This window comes from Cetorhinus maximus, chromosome 29 (assembly GCF_964194155.1).
Source record: "Cetorhinus maximus chromosome 29, sCetMax3.hap1.1, whole genome shotgun sequence".
Classification (NCBI taxonomy): domain Eukaryota; kingdom Metazoa; phylum Chordata; class Chondrichthyes; order Lamniformes; family Cetorhinidae; genus Cetorhinus; species Cetorhinus maximus.
In genome coordinates, this window is record NC_135907.1 from 22133629 (window position 1) to 22149953 (window position 16325).

The window sequence follows — 16325 nt, forward strand, 5'->3', positions numbered from 1 at the left end:
AAGAAATAGGAGCAGGTGTAGGCCATTCAGCCCCTCGAGCCTGTTTCACCATTCAGTAGATCATGGCTGATCTTCTACCTCAATGCCACTTTCCCGCCTGATCCCCACATCCCTTGACTCCCTGGGAGTCGAAACATCTATTGATCTCAGTTTTGGCTGAGCATCCATGACTTTCTGGTGTAGAGAGTTCCAAAGATTCACAAACTTCTGAGTGAAGGAATTTCTCCTCATCTCAGCCCTAGACGGCTGATCCCTTAACCTGAGACTGTGTCCCCTAGTTCTAGACTCTCCAGCCAGGGGAAACGACCACACAGCATCACCCTGTCAAGCCCTCCCAGAATTTTATACGTTTCAGTGAGATCACCTCTCATCCTTCTAAACTCCAGTAGTTGCATCAATCACATATGCATATTCATACACTCACTCACACACACACATATACACATGTACACATAGGCAATAGTTTATGTATGGCCCTCCCCATGTGCAGGTCTGTAGGCAAATCAGACTCATAATTGCCTGTGGATTCAGGAGGAAAGGGGGAGTGTGGGTTCCTTGAGGTAGAACCAGACGTGAGAGACTTGGGAAAGATGGGATGATGTTCGGTAATGTTGGGAAGTTAAGGGAAACGAATTGGAAGTTTTCTAATTCTGAAAGGGTAACTGGTGCTCGGGAAAGCTGATGTCAAGAGGAACTTGTCTGAGGCAGTGATACTAGGAAAGTTCACATATTTTGGACACGTGATGTGAACAGGAGGGGAGTGTCTGGGGAAAGAGGTAACACGAGGTAAAACACCTGGAAAACATGCATGAGGAAGACCCAAGGTGACATGGATGGATAATATCAGAAGGTGAACTGGGCTCTCTATGAGACAGGTAGTGAGGGCTGCGGAGAACAGAAATCAGTGGAGAGGGACTGTTCATAGTGTGGCCAACTCTCGGAGCGAGGAGGGATGTAAAACAAAAAGGCAACTGGGGTAAATAATGAAGGCTTGTTTTCACTGAATCTGCAACAAGCAAGCAGACGCTTCAGATTCATCATAGAAGAGAAGATTAGGAGAATGCATTGGATTATAAGAATATACAATCAATTACCACAAGTGGGATTAGAACAAGATAATCACCATTTAAGGGTTAAATACAGGCTATGTGGGGTAGAGTAGAGAAATGGGGAGTCCTCATGCAGCACAGAAAAAGGCCATTCAGCCCTATTGCCTGTGCAGCTGAAATAATTATGTCCAAAATTGGACAGTTAAAGATAATGGCGATGCAAGGGAGAGAACCTTGGACCTCCTGCCCACAAAGCATGTCCTTTAACACGGAACTATATCCCCAATATGGGCAGTGTCCTGACCAACGTTCAGGCAAAGAGGTAAGTCTTAAGGAGCATCTTAAAGGAGGAAGGTGAGGTAGAGAGGTGGAGAGGGCTAGGGAGGAAATTCCAAATCTTGGGGCCTAGACAGCTGAAGGCACAGCCGCCAATGGTTAAGCGATTAAAATTGGGGGATGCTCAAGAGGCCAGAATTGGAGGAGCGCAGAGATGGTGGAGGGTTGTGGGGTTGGAGGAGGTTACAGAGATAGGGAGGGGTGAGGATGTGAAGGGACTGGAATACAAGGGTGAGAATTTTAAAATTGCGATGTTGCTTAAGCAACAGCTATGGCTATGATACGTTATCAGACACGTACTGTCACACATGTGTGTCACAGCACTGTCACCTCACTCCTGCTTGTGTCTATAAATTACAGCAAAGTGGGTCTCTGGCATTATACTGGGTTTTAGTCATCGTCACTAAAAATCCACCAAATTCTCATAATCCTTCATTGCACGATGCAGATAAACACACAAGAAACAAATAAATATACACTCGAATCAGGCAGGGAAAGAACATGTTATTGAAGATATGACAGAAAATACACACATATGCTTCTTGCTACACTATCAAGGACATTGCCATGGTGATTAAAAAGACCTAATTTAAAGGGACAGTCCACAGTTTATAGATTGGTTGATATCTTCATTATAGAATTAACAATGGGTGAGAGGTGGGGGGGAAAGAGGGTGGGGGGTGGAGGGGATGAGGGAATATTTTCTCCGTGTTTGACATATGTTAAAACTGTAGATGCATCTATGAAGAATGAGTTTACAAATTCTCTGCAATTTAATGGGCTGAGTACCAGGGGTGTGGGAGGCCAGGGGGAGAAGGTGCCAGCTGCCATGTCCACTAGGTGTGCCATCTTGGCACCCGGGAGAGAGCAGTAAGACACACCCCATGCCCCCATGCCCAGCTGGGCAGTGTGCATTCCCTGGAGGTGGAGATCTCAAGGCTGCTCCCAGCACACGTGTCAGGGTGGTGGGATCTCCACGGAGATATAGTCACCAGTGTCACCACCGACATCTCTGGAGGGGAGGGTCACTACCCTGATCAGTTTGAATTGGAATATTTCAAAGAATACAGCATAGGGAGGCCATTTGGCCCCTCAATCCCATGCTGGCTCTTTGAAAGAGCTGTCCAATTAGTCCACTGCTCTTCCCCTGTGGCCCTGCAACTAATTTTTCCCTTCAATTATTTATCCAACTTCCTCTTGAAAGTTAATATTGAATCTGCTTCCGCCGCCCTTTCAGGCAGCACCTTCCAGAGCACAGCAACTCACCGTGTAAAAAACAAAATCCACCTCATCTCCCCTGTTGTTCTTTAGCCAATGATAATCTGTATCCTCTGGTTACCGACCCTCCTGCCTCTGGAAATTGTTCCCTCCTTATGTCAAAACCCCTTTCTGTCTCACACTTTTTAATAAAGGATTTGACTAGGGTAATGGAACCAATGGTGTCGTCTCCTGGGTCCCCAATCCCTTCCACTTCCAGATGGTGTGTTTCATCTTCCCGTCCTCCCCTCCTTTTGTTTTTCCTGCAGCCACTGGATCAAGCTGGACCGCGGGGCAAAGATATCGGCACCTCTGCAAACCACGCCCCCGCCCTCCTCCCACCCCCTATGGCCACCAGTCACAGTTAGCATGAGACAGCTATTCGACCACACGAGGCATCGCAGCAGAGCTGAGTCCTGCCCTCGGCGACCAATGAGTGGCAAGGCGGGCTGGTTGAGAACAGGCTGTCATTCGCACCCCCATAACCCCACCCCTCCCCACCACCCCCTAAACCCAGCTCAGTGCCATTGAGGCTAATTCTGGTGCAATCAATGGGGACACTGAACCTTTAGCGTTCCGCCGAGTAGAGTTTTTAGGGAACAAATGCAGGGAAACCTTGGCCTGCAGGGCCATTGGGAAAGGGTATGGACTGAAGGAATTGAATTTAATTGATTGGCACCCATACCCTGTGAAATAAGATGGAGGTGTGGTGATGTAAAAATGTTTTGAAGTGCTTTGTGAATTGTCTCTATAAAGCAGAGCAGAAAGGAGGAGACTGAAAACTTCGAAGAGTTTAATCTAAAGATCCTACGGATTTTATTTCTCTCAAGGCACAAGTCATTAACAGAATAAGGAGGGTTCATATACATCAGGGACTCCGGTACAGTGGTCCCAATCCTGCCCACAACCTGTGAATCCACTTCCGTGTTTTACAAGAGGTTGGGGTTGTGTTAAGGTTATTGAGGGAGGGAGCGAGGGATGGAACTTGGGGTAAGAGGTCGCCCTCACTAAGGCGAGATCCGTCAGTCTCTTCCTTTGCATGGCGATCAGCTCTCCTGTGCCTTTGAAGAAAAACAAAAAGAAATGATCAAAACGTGCAGGTAGGAACATTAGGAACAGGGGGGAGGCCATTCAGCCCCTCAAGCCTGTTCCAGTATTCAGTCAAATCATGGCTGATCTTTATCTGAACTCCATTTTATCTGCTGCCCTTACCCACTAAAATCTATCCATCTCAGTCTTAAAAATGCCAATTGACCCCCATCATTCACAGCTTTTTGGGGGAAACAGTTCTACATTTTCAATATCCTTTGTGTGAAAAAATGTTTCTTGAGTTCATGTCTGGACAGCTTGGTCTGGATTTCCGGAGCAGGGGCAACAGTTTCTTTGTGTGGCCGTTACTGAGTGGATAGCTGCAAAGCCCAGACCATCCCTTTCCCCATATCCACCAGCTATTTACACGTAAAAGCTCAAGCATTTTGTACGAGTGAGCTATTCGACAGTGCATCTAAGCAAAAGCCTGTCTCCGGTTCCAGCTGAGCAGTTAACTAGTTAACGGCCGGGAGTGAGATACTCCTGACTCCCCAAAGCCTGCCCGCCATCTACAAGGCACAATTAAGTCAGGATTACTCTCCACTTGCCTGGATGAGTGCAGCTCCAACAACACTCAAGAAGTTCAACACCATCCAGGACAAAGCAGCCCACTTGATTGGCACCCCATCCACCTCCTTAAACATTCAGCCCTGCACCACCGACGCACAGTAGCAGCAGTGTGTGTACCATCTACAAGATGCACTGCAGGGATTCACCAAGGCTCCTTCGACAGCACCTTTCAACCCTCCAACCTCTACCGTCTAGGAGGACAAGGGCAGCAGATACATGGGAACACCACCACCTGGAAGTTCCCCTCCAAGTCACTCACCATCCTGACTTGGAAATATATCGGCTGTTCCTTCACTGTCGCTGGGTCAAAATCCTGGAACTCCCTCCCTAACAGCACTGTGGGTGTACCTACACCACATGGACTGCAGCGGTTCAAGAAGGCAGCTCAGCACCACCTTCTCAAGAGCAATTAGGGATGGGCAATAAATGCTGGCTCTGAGGTGAGTACTGGCCTACACTGTCACAAAAGCCTAAGGACTCAAGGGTTAAGATTACCCAACGCATTTCACATGAGGTCCGGAGAGAAGAGACCTTTCAACTTTCAGTCTGGGTTGGATTTGAAGCAGAGTTGGAGCAGTGTCCAGCTAACTGCACTACAGGCTCCTTCCCTCTTTAAGTTTGCTAAAGGGCAATAAATCTTTATGACAAGAAATTATAGACCAGCTGGAAATACCTGATTATTGAAGGCCCATTGTGGTCAGGAAGGTTTGTAATTGCTGGTTTATTATCAGTTGGCGGATGGTCTCACATGTCTGGTGATCTACTGAAGCTGCGGCAGGTACATGAGAATCATTGGAGAAAATTCTGAAAACAAGACAAAAGATAAGAATCAGACTAGGTGGATTGGACTGGGCCGGATAAGGAACATAGGAACAGGAGAGGGTTAGTCAGCCCCTCGAGCCTATTCTGCCATTCAATAAGATCATGACTGATCTGATGTGGCCTTACCTCCACTATCCTGTCAGCTCCCCCATAACCCTCAACTCACAATCAAAAATCTGTCTAACTCAGCCTTGAATATACTCAATGACCCAGCCTCCACTGCTCACTGGGGAACACAATTCCAAATACTAATGACCCTCTGAGAGAAGGAATTCCCCGATCTCCCTTTTAAATGGGAGACCCCTTATTTTGAAACTTTATCCCCTAGTTCTAGATTCCACCAAAAGGGGGAATGTTTTAATTCTACAAACCCGGTTCCGTAACCTTTAGTACCTTTTCCAAATAAAAATCTATTCATCTCAGTCTTGAAATCTTCAGTTGACCCCCAGCCTTTGAGGGAATCGCTGGGTAGCCTTCCACCTATGTAAGATGTTGGATGTTTTGTGGGAGAGAGTTTCTGCTCTGCTTTGTGTGAAGATGTGCTTTCTGCCATCACCCCTGAACTGTAATGAAATCCCTCACGTTTTGACTGACAAACCAGCTCCCACTTGTTGCCTCAAACCTCTCTTCAACCCAACCATTTCTCTCTTGACTTTTTCAGTGCCACCACGGTCAGTGCTCGCTCGAAATGCCCTCGCTTCTTTCTCCTAAGTTTCCGATCCCCCTTTTGTATCTTTGCTGTGTTAAGATGGAGCCTCATCGCACTATCTCCTACGCCGCTAACTTCATCTTCCATCTTCAATCTAACAGAGGCCTTTAGAATTCCGAAAGGCTTAGATACAGTTCCACAGAGGGCGGGATTTTCCGGACCTGCCAGTAGCCGGTATCATCGCAGGCCAGACAGGAAAATTTGGAGAGCGGCTTTTTGTGCCAATCTACAAATTTTCCTGTCCCGCCCTCGACGATGCCTGTAATTGGCGAGACCAAAAAGTCCTGGCAAGAGAGAGAGAGTGTTTCCACTTGTGGGGAAGAGCATAACTAGAGGCCGTCAATATAAAATGCTCGCCTAGAAATCCAATGGGGAACTCAGGAGAAACTTCTTTACCCAGAGAGTGGTGAGAATGTGGCACCGCCCTCCCCCATCCCAGCACAGGGAGTAATTGAGGTGAATAGTGTTGATACATTTAAGGAGAAGCCGGATAAACACGTGAGGGAGAAGGGAACAGAGGCTCAGGGTGATAGGATTAGATGAAGAAAGATGGGAGGATGCTCAAATGCAACATGAACTAGTTGGGCCAAATGGCCTATTTCTGAGCTAAATGTTGTAGTTCTGTGTAATGAGCTCCCCCTCCAACATAGTCACAGCTGTGACATTACTCATCCCTCGACTTTCTGATTTGACTCAACTTCTTCCTTACCGTTTCCAACCTTGGTGGTCTCTTGCACTGCGAACTTTGACCTTCAACTCAGTTTCCCAATGATATTAATTATCCTGAAAAAAAAAGCTGGCTTCCGCAGTGGCTGGTTAAACCGGGGTCCATCGTTTGATTAAAACTGAATAAACCTAACTTTAACACCACCTAACTCTGGTGAAAGACCGGCTTAACATTCATCCTGCCTTCACCTGTACAGTTGTTTAGTAACTGGTCTGGGCTCAAGGGGACAGGGGAAGAAGCGGAGAAGTAAAGTATGACTTAATGTTGCAACTTGCAACTGACGAATTCCGTTCAAAGCGCGATTGCTCTGTGTCCATGGTCAGGCTTCTCCACTCCCGCCAGTGGTGGGCATCGTTGTGGATGGGGTGGGAAAATTTGGAGAGCGTCCAAATTCCAGCCCATGTGTTAACCAATTTGTGCACAGGAAAGTCTCGTAAACAGCATTTGAGGCTAAAGGGCCAGTTCATCGTTTTCTGTTTTAGTGACATCGACGGATAAATATTGACTCAAGACACAGAATCACAGAACCTTAACGGCACAGAAGGAGGCTATTCGGCCCATCACGGCTCTCCAAAGGAGCATTATGACCTAGTGCCATTGCCCTGCCTTTTCCCCGTACCCCTGCACATTGTTTCTATTCAAGTAATCATCTGATGCCCTCTCGAATGCCTCGGTTGAACCTGCCTCCACCACCCTTCCAGGCAGTGAGTTCCAGACCTGAGGCACTCGCTGCGAGAAAAAGTTTTCTCTCATGTCACGCTTGCCTCTTTTGCAAATCACTTTAAATCTGTGCCCTCTCGTTCTTACACCGGAGAGAAGGCGGCTGATCTTCTGCGAAAGAGTGGTGGTCTCACCCATCCACCCGAAAGGGCAAGTGGGGCAGGTGAGAAAACGAACAAAACATCTTAATCTGAAACCCAGTGGCAACGTAAAGATGCTTCCTGACCTCATTGTCCCATAGTAGCTGTGGAACCATCTCAGGCAGGGCTGCTGACTTAAACTGTGGAGCCTCAGTAACTTGCTCAGCATTGTCGGCACATCCTGGTCCCTCAGTGAGAGTTCATTCTCTTCGCTGAAAAGTAGAACAGGATTAAAGATTTGCATTCATACAGCACCTTTCACAACTTTAGGCGCTCCCAAATCTTTATGTTCTGCTTTTGAAGTGTAATCACTGTTGTAATATGGCAGCCAATTTGTGCAGAGCAAGATCTCACAGAGATCAATGTGATAATAAATTATCTTGTTTTAGTGATGTTGATTGAGGGATAAATACTCGCCATGGAACCTGGAGAGAAGTGACGATCATCCACCAGTTAATCTTCTTCAAATAGCCCCATGGAATCTTTTAAATCCCTACCATTGACCAGAAACTGAACTGGATCAGCCATATAAATACTGTGGCTACAAGAGCAGGTCAGGGGCTGGGAATCCTGCGGCACTAACTCACCTCCTAGCTCCCCAAAGCCTGTCCACCATCTACAAGGCACAAGTCAGGAGTGTGATGGAATATTCCCCACTTGCCTGGATGAGTGCAGCTCCCACAACACTCAGGAAACTTGACACCATCTGGGACAAAGCAGCCCCGCTTGATTGGCACCACATCCACAAATATTCACTCCATCCACCACCGACGCACAGTAGCAGCAGTGTGTACCATCTACAAGATGCACTGCAGGAACTCACCAAGGCTCCTTAGGCAGAACCTTCCAAACCCACGACCTCTACCATCTAGAAGGAGAAGGGCAGCAGACGCTTGGGAACACCACCACCTGGAAGTTCCCCTCAAGCCACTCACATTCTGGCTTTGAAATATATCACCATTCCTTCACTGTCGCTGGGTCAAAACCCTGGAACTCCCTCCCTAACAGCACTGTGGGTGTACCTACACCACATGGACTGCAGCGGTTCAAGAAGGCAGCTCACCACCACCTTCTCAAGGGTAATTAGGACTGGGCAATAAATGCTGGCCCAGCCAACGGCGCCAACATCCCATTAATGAATTTTTAAAAATCCACCTGAGAGGGCAGATGGGGCCCTCGGTTTAACTCCTTCAGTGCTGCACTGTGAGCTGTCAGTCTAGATTTTCTGTTTGAGAAGCTGGAATGGATTTGAATCCACATCCTTCTGACTCAGACGAGAGCATGCTAGGCACTGAGCTGCAGCTGGCACCAGACAGCGTGAAGAATTCTCTACCCTAGAGCCCACACACCAACCAACAAGGAATGGGCTTTGGATTGGCTATAGAGTTTAAAAGTATACAGTGTGATATTGGCACAGTAGAATAGTATATTCCTTACCTGTTGGTATTAGATTATTTTATCAATTATTTGAGGAAATTCATTGGAAATGGAGCAATGTACTGAGACAGAGGAATTTCATGGATATGTTACACATGGGGGGGTCAAGATTTAAGTCAACTTAAGTCCATTTCTAAAAGTTGGGCCAATCCAAGGTCCATTCTTTGGCCTTGAGTGACTTCAGATGGAGTTAGAGGGCAGGGGATGATTGGATTTGGGCCTATAAATGTAATTCAGTCTCCATTTTAAAGTTCTAAATTCTATTCTTATTTTTATGCATAGCTTTGACTTACTATTAATTCTGATTAAATAGCAAAACTTACTGTAAAAAAGTAGAAGTTCTCTGCAGTACCGTTCAGGAGCTGTGAAAAGCAAAACCAAGCTCCTACAGTGCCACCACTGGCAGGAGGTTATAATTACGGTGTGATGAGTTTACATAGGTAAATGCCTATTAAGTGGACGTGGGAATTCATATTGGAAAAACTGGTGTGAATCTGTGATGAGAAATTTTGCAGATAGGGAGTGTGCACATTTTTATTGCTACAGATCAGCTAGCATTGCTACCTATTATGCAATGTTATTGAAGAGCAAAAAGTGTGAGAAGGCAACACCACTTTAATAATGATTTTCCTCTCACCTTCCTTCATGGAGCTGGAGAGCTGAGAGTGAGTCTAGCACATTCTGCAACATGGTGAAGGAACCTGGTTGTGTTGTGTCCTCTATGTCACTAAGATGCCTCTTCGCTTTTCCAGCATTGGAGTTCAAACTAGAATTACAATATGGATGATAACTTAGAGTAAGGGTTAATCCATTGGCTTGTGGTCCTACATTGGTTATAAATCACCTTGGGACTTCCTGAGGTTGTGAAAGGTGCTATATAAATTCAAGTTCTTCCTTTCTGAGTGTTGGGTCTATCAACTTCATGTGCTATAATGCAAGAACTCTTTTATTTGTCATCTTGACTGAAGGAATCAGTTGAGCGGAAGAACTAACAACATTCCATTTATATAAAGCACCTTTCTGCTTCCCAGGAAGTCCAGTCACTGTTGCTATCTGGGCATACGTGTCAAACAATTTTTACAGAGCAAGATCCCATAAACAGCAACCTCCCTTCACTTAATAGCGTCACGAGGTTCCTTCCATTTCCCAGCCTCAGTTTAATGTCTCACCTGAAGTTCCTCAGAACCCGTCTTGATTTTGTACTCCATTCTCAGAATTGGATTATGAGCCCATAGCCCTCCTGACCCCCAAGGCTGAAAGTGCTCCCCTCCCACCTGAGTCAAGCAGGCACTCCCGGGCTGATGCTAAATGGCGTTATCAAATTTCCCTCCCCCCTCCCCAACCCGCCACAACCCCAAACCCCCACACCTACAATTCTGGTGTTCTTACCCTGTTTGTGTTCCTAGAATTGAGTTCAGGAATTCTTGAGCCACTACAGTTCTCCTCAGTTTACTTAACTCACTGGTGAACAGGCTGTCCGAGTGCCTCCTGTGCCTGTTTTAAAGGAAGAGAGCACCTTTTTAAAACTTCAAGTGACTGGTAACCCTTGCAAACCCGCGTCACAATGTCAAGGGACGGGCACATACCAACAAAGCTGGAAGCAGAAGTAAAGTGAACCGCTCACAGTGCGCACTAACGCAAAACAGATCTAACTAAGCTCTGACAAACATAGACAAGGGTCGGCTGTGCCATTTCAATCACATTGGGTTTATCGTTGCTTGGTAGTCTGGAATTTGGCTATTGCTGAAAAAAGGAGACATGCTATCCAAGCTTTCCACCTTGCACTCATCAGGTGCAAAAATACCAAATTTTCCCACCTGTCCTGATGAGTACAAAATGAAAAGCTTAAACAGCATGTCTCTTTTTTTCAGACATACATGAGATTTAATGGCGGTATTCAAAACGATGAAGGATTTAGAGAGTGTAAATGGGAAAAAAATCTGTTTCCACTGACAAGGGAGTCATAAAGCAGAGGACACTGATTTAAGGTAATGGGCAACAAGCCAAAGGGGGAGAGATGACAGATGTTTTTATATGCAGCGAGTTGTTGTGATCTGGAATGAGCTATCTGACAGCGCGGGTGAGAGCAGGTTCAGTAGTAGCTTTCAAAAAGGGAATTAAATAAAAACTTGAAGCAGGAAATCGTGGGGAAAGGGCGCGGGGGAATGAGACTAATTGAGCCAACAAAAATCCAACATAAGCACAATGGACCCAATGGTCTCCTTCTGGGCTGAATGAGAATGAAAACCGCACTTTCCACTCCTCAGAATGGCTTGGCAATCAACAGAGGCAAATACAACAGGAGAACAAAACTACTAATGAGAGATCTGCATCTGGGGTGACTCTCCTCACCTGTTTGGAGGCAATGACTGCGTCACTTGCAGAAGGAAGATGACCATGAGGAGAACCTGCATGTTGACCAAAGATCTGATTGCCATGACTCTGTGAAAGCAAAATTATTTTTAACCTTGTCTTTATCTCAGAGCGAAAGAAGACTTAAGTCAAAGTTCTATTGTCTTTCTGCCCATTCCCTTCCTTCCTCCACAACTTGGTCATTTTTCCCAAGGGTAATTCGACCAAGGACAGCCTTTGGGTCATATTCCTCCTGTTTTATTCACCCTTGGAATGTGTGGCATGGCCTTGTATTTATTCCCCAATCTGTGATTGCCCTGAGAAGGCGCGTGTGGTTCTTCTTGTTTGACACAAGAGAGTGTGCCTTGCCAGGCTGCTTTAGAGGGCAGTTAAGAGTCAACCACATGGATGTGGGACTGGAGTCACGGATAGGCTCAGACCGGGTAAGGACGGAAGATTTTATTCACTGAAGAACCATTGCGGATTGTCGTAAAAACCCATCTGGTTCACTAATGTCCTTTGGGGAGGGAAATCTGCCATCCTTACCCGGTCTGGCCTACATGTGACTCCAGACCCACAGCAATGTGGTTGACTCTTAAATGCCCTCTGAACAAGGGCAATTAGGGATGGGCAATAAATGCTGGCCTAGCCAGTGACACCCACATCCCATGAACGAATAAACAGAAGTAAATTAGTTGCTCTTTTTTGACGATGCAACAGCTTCATGGTCACTTTTACTGACACCGATTTTCGATAAAAGTGAATTCAAATTCTCAAACTGTGTGGTTGGATTAGAATGCACCATCTCATGGCTTCGTTAGCCTAGCTCTCGCCTACCAACTAACATAACCACGAGACTACACGGTTAATTGCCCTTCCAGAATACCAATCCCACCATCTGCCTGTCACTTCTTATATGAAACCACTGCCCTGACTTCACCCACTTTTGAAAGAGCTGATTTATGGCATTGACCAAGTTGGTTTGTCACCATGAGATAGGGTTGCCAACTCTGGACAGACATATTCCTGGGGGTTTCATTGCATGACCTTCCAACTTCAACTGTCCTTCCTAGAAGAGGAGCCTTCCCCACACCCCCACCCCCACCCCCGCACACTACCCCAGCACACCACCCCACTCCCTCACCACCCACATCTCCAATATTTTTATAACTAAGAAACTTAACTATTGAAAAAGAAAAATCACAGAATTCTCTAAAGTCCTGTTGATTTTTCTCCTGGGTTACTCTTCCCAGTGCGCTGGAGATTCGTCTTTTATACCTGGAGACTCCAGGGCCATCCTGGAGGGTTGGCAACCCTACCATGAGAGTTGATGTAACAAGGTGAGATTTTCTCACCTCAGCATTCCCGGCTCACCCTGCACCCAACACATCACAGTGTTTGCTGAAGCAGGGAATCCAACTGAAGGGTTTTGTTTTGTATCCAGGATGTGTGTTGGGCTCGAGTGAAGGCCCAGAGCTTCAGTGTATTGGGGTGGATCAGTGGTTAGACAATGCCAAGCCTGGGTTTTGGAAAGCAGAGAGATAAGGAACCCCTCTGTTTCTGAGGTTTGGAGAATGAAGCTGGAGTAGGGGACAGGACATTGGTTTCAGCATGGTGAGGGTGCACGGAGAGTTTAAAATGACAGGGTTTGAAGACAAGAAGCAACAGAGATGAAAATCTAAGGGAGTATTGGCTGTTAAATCAGGGGATTGGAGAAAAACGTGAAGATCTGACAGGGAAAGATTGGAGTGTTCGCGGTGAGAAAAACCTAATGAGGGAATTGTAATGATAATGTGGAGCGACTGAAGCGGTTAGCATTGATACATTTAAGGGGAAGCTTGATACAAATGTGAAGGAGGAAGGAATAGAGGAATAGAAGGGACAGAGTGCGAGAGGTAATTGGAGTGAAGGGAGGCTGGGGGGGAGTCAAAATACAAAAGACTATTGTGCCCAGAGCCCATGTACAATCTACTCTCTGAATAGACCTACCCACCCATTTAATCTCCCGATAGGGATTTCTACATGAATACTCCCTAAATCCCCCATGACCACAGGGAATGGTTGAGGTGAATAGCGTAGATTCATTTCAGGGGAAGCTGGATAAACACATGAGGGATAAAGGAATAGAAGGGTATGCTGACAGTGTGAGATGAAGTAGGGTCGGAGGAGGCTTATGTGGAGCATAACACTAACATGGACCAGATGGGCCGAATGGCCTGTTTCTGTGCTGTAGACCCAATTCTCTCTAAGACTCCAGACTGTTTACCCACTCTCACACTTCCAATATTTAACTTTGGATTTTTTTTTCCACAGAGAAACACCTTTCCCAAATGTTAATCATCTAAGTATATCACTATCCTTAAAAACCTCCAGTCCATTTCTCCAGCAGTTATTTATTTTTCTGAAAGAGTTCATGGGCCAAGCTACCACTGAGAGTCCATTCCCCACGTTCACTAAAGCCGTCAGATAAAGATTCCTTCTGATCCCTCTCTGAATTCCCAGACACAGTTATACTTTGGGACAACACCAAATATAGCAGACATATCTATTACAAAATGGCACAAAATTACCTCGGACATGATCTCACTAGAAATTATCAGGAGTTACAGAGTGCTGAAAATATATTGTGTAGGTACGAACATACAAACATACGAGCAAGGAGCAGGAATTGGCCATTCAGCCCCTCGAGCCTGCTCCGCCATTTAATAAGATCATGGTTGATCTGATAGCAACCTGAAATCTGCATCCCGCCTACCCCTGGTAACCTATCACCCCCTTGCTTACCAAGAATCTATCCACCTCTGACTTAAAGATATTCAAAGAGGTGTGGCTGGGATCTTTTCCTGCCCTACTCTGTGGCTGACCTGGGGATGTTTGTTGCTGGCAGTACCTAGGATTTGGAGGATGGGGAGGGGAGGGCAATGCACAGGTAGAGCTATTCCACCTAATTAGCAAGCACTGTCTCTGACCACGTACTACAGACTATGTACCCGCATGTCTCCTCCATGCTAGCAAAATTGGAGGAAGAAGAATAGCATCAGATGGCTATTACTTACGGTGTCCGTGGGCCTTTCAGAAGCAGCTCTCTGTCCTTCTCTCGTGAACTTGACAATCCAGCTCAAGCCTTTGACTGGCGAGTTCCAAAAATATCACGCTTTATGTACGCTCTCAACTTTGAGCTCACCGGATACACCCACTCACTCAATCCTTGTCATGGGCCATTCCCTTGATTAATTTCCATTATTGCCAATCAACATGTTTCTTATCTGGTTCCTGGAAGGTCAAGGATAGAAAACCACAAATGTCACAGGACTTATTCACCCAAGGCAAGCCAAGGAAGATGGGAGCATAAAAGCAAAAAAACTGCAGATGCTGGAAATCCAAAACAAAAACAAAAATACCTGGAAAAACTCAGCAGGTCTGGCAGCATCTGCGGAGAGGAGCACAGTCAACGTTTCGAGTCCGAATGACCCTTCAACGGAACAGGAATATGGGTTTGGGCAGGACCCATCATTCCTGGGTCTACCTTCCGAATCCACCACACAATCAACATTCAATAAAGAAAGCTGGATAACTTTTTGACAACTGTTACTGGAGCATGTGTTGAAATGCAATTCCTTTTAGCCATATTAGAGTGAGGAAGCGTTTATTAGATGATTAACTACTGCCAGACCTTTGATTTTCGGGAGTTACGTTTTTATTGGTATTGATTTCCAACATGGAAGATGGAGTGGAAGGTCTCTTCAGGACATCCTGGCTTGATTAAATGAACCATCTCATCGCCATCAATATTCTGCAGTAGTATCGGGTTTTGGGAGCATTGAGACAATCCTGAGATGCACCACTATGCCATGCTGAATATCACAATGCCTTCTCCTGCATGACAGTTTAATACATTCGCTCATCTTTCAGGTGGCTGGTTTCTCACTTTGCATCTCTTCTATTTGGTTTTGGTGCAGAGATATTGGGTAAAGTGGCAGGTGTAGTTTGAAGGTGATCTAGTGTGATGCCCCTCACACAACCCCCAGACGCCTCCACCTCACCCCGCGCCCCCAGCGCAGGAGAGAGGAGCGGGACGCCAGAACACTGTAAAAACGGGTTATATTAATCCAAGATGCAACTCACCGCTGAGTGTTCAAAAAGTGTGATCACTGACAAATTGTTTTCTGGAGTGATCATAGAATGATGCAGCGCAGAGAGTGGCCATTTGGCCCATTGTCCCTGTACTGGCTCTTTGAAAGAGCAATCCAACTTCTCCCACTCCTTACTGCTCTTTCGCCATAGACCTGTAAGCACTTCTTTCCCTACAAGTATTCATCCAATTCTCTTTTGAAAGTTACTATTGAATCTGCTTCCATCGCCCTTTCAGGCAGCGCCTTCCAGATCACAATAACTCGCTGTGTTAAAAATTGTCACCTCTGGCCCTTTGCCAATTCCCTTAAACCCACGTCCTCTGGTTACCAGCTCTTTCCCCACCCATACAGTCAAATAGTAGAAGATTTAAGATTTTGGGTAAGAGATACAGGGGGGGAACGTGAGAGAGGACATTTTACGTTGTGAGTTGTAATGAGCTGGAACTCGCTTTCTCCGAGGATGGTGGAAGTGAAGACGATCAATGATTTCAGCGCAGCGGGACTATTAGAATGACTGGATTGCTCCAAAGAGAGAGACACAGCATCAACTAGATGGGCCGAATGGCCTCCTTCTGAAAAGGGATGGCTTCCTTCTCAAATTCCCTTCCATAGCCCTAAATCATAATTGTAAATTGAGCAATAATAAGTGTGTGTGTGCAGCTATGACAAGTTAACCCATGTTACTCTGAGCTAAATCGTGAGGCCGTATCAGCAAGAGATTCTTTGGAAATGGACTTGTGGAAAAATAACCTGGAGGAAGCCCAAATCTAACAGTGGGTTTGTGTCAGGCTAATAACGAAATGATATGGAGCTGGTGTCAAACAGTAGCAGAGACACTCTTGTCAGGAATCCAGCTACTGTTGAACTCAGGAACAAATGGGAGCAGTTAAGTGTTAAGGAGAAGGAACTTGCATTTATATGGTGCCTGTCGCACCTCAGGATGTCCCAAAGTGCTTTCTCAGCTAAGGGAGCATCTTTGAAATG

The 16325-nt window shown here is 46.0% G+C and overlaps 2 protein-coding genes across 4 annotated transcripts in view; one reads left to right on the forward strand and one right to left on the reverse strand.

The window, feature by feature from the left end:
* irf3 (interferon regulatory factor 3) overlaps positions 1–16325 on the forward strand; it is a 63547-nt gene that overhangs the window by 19493 nt on the left and 27729 nt on the right. The window lies entirely within an intron of this gene.
* On the reverse strand, positions 3430–14916 carry LOC144669437 (uncharacterized). Its single transcript, XM_078531865.1, has 7 exons — positions 14265–14916; positions 11209–11298; positions 10246–10350; positions 9494–9622; positions 7506–7631; positions 4975–5105; positions 3430–3703 (listed from the first exon to the last, which is right to left on the reverse strand). Exons 2-6 carry the CDS (start codon positions 11292–11294, stop codon positions 4979–4981), a joined length of 573 nt encoding a protein of 190 aa, XP_078387991.1. The 5' UTR covers positions 11295–11298; positions 14265–14916; the 3' UTR covers positions 3430–3703; positions 4975–4978.

Bases quoted from the DNA above. Each gene is read 5' to 3' on its own strand.
- LOC144669437 (XM_078531865.1), bottom strand. From the start codon at position 11,294: ATGGCAATCAGATCTTTGGTCAACATGCAGGTTCTCCTCATGGTCATC. The intron at 9,623-10,245 runs GTAAGAACACCA...TTGTAATTCTAG, and splicing joins ATTCTAGGAACACAAACAGG to TTTGAACTCCAATGCTGGAA. The intron at 7,632-9,493 runs GTGAGAGGAAAA...TCTACTTTTCAG, and splicing joins CTCCAGCTCCATGAAGGAAG to CGAAGAGAATGAACTCTCAC.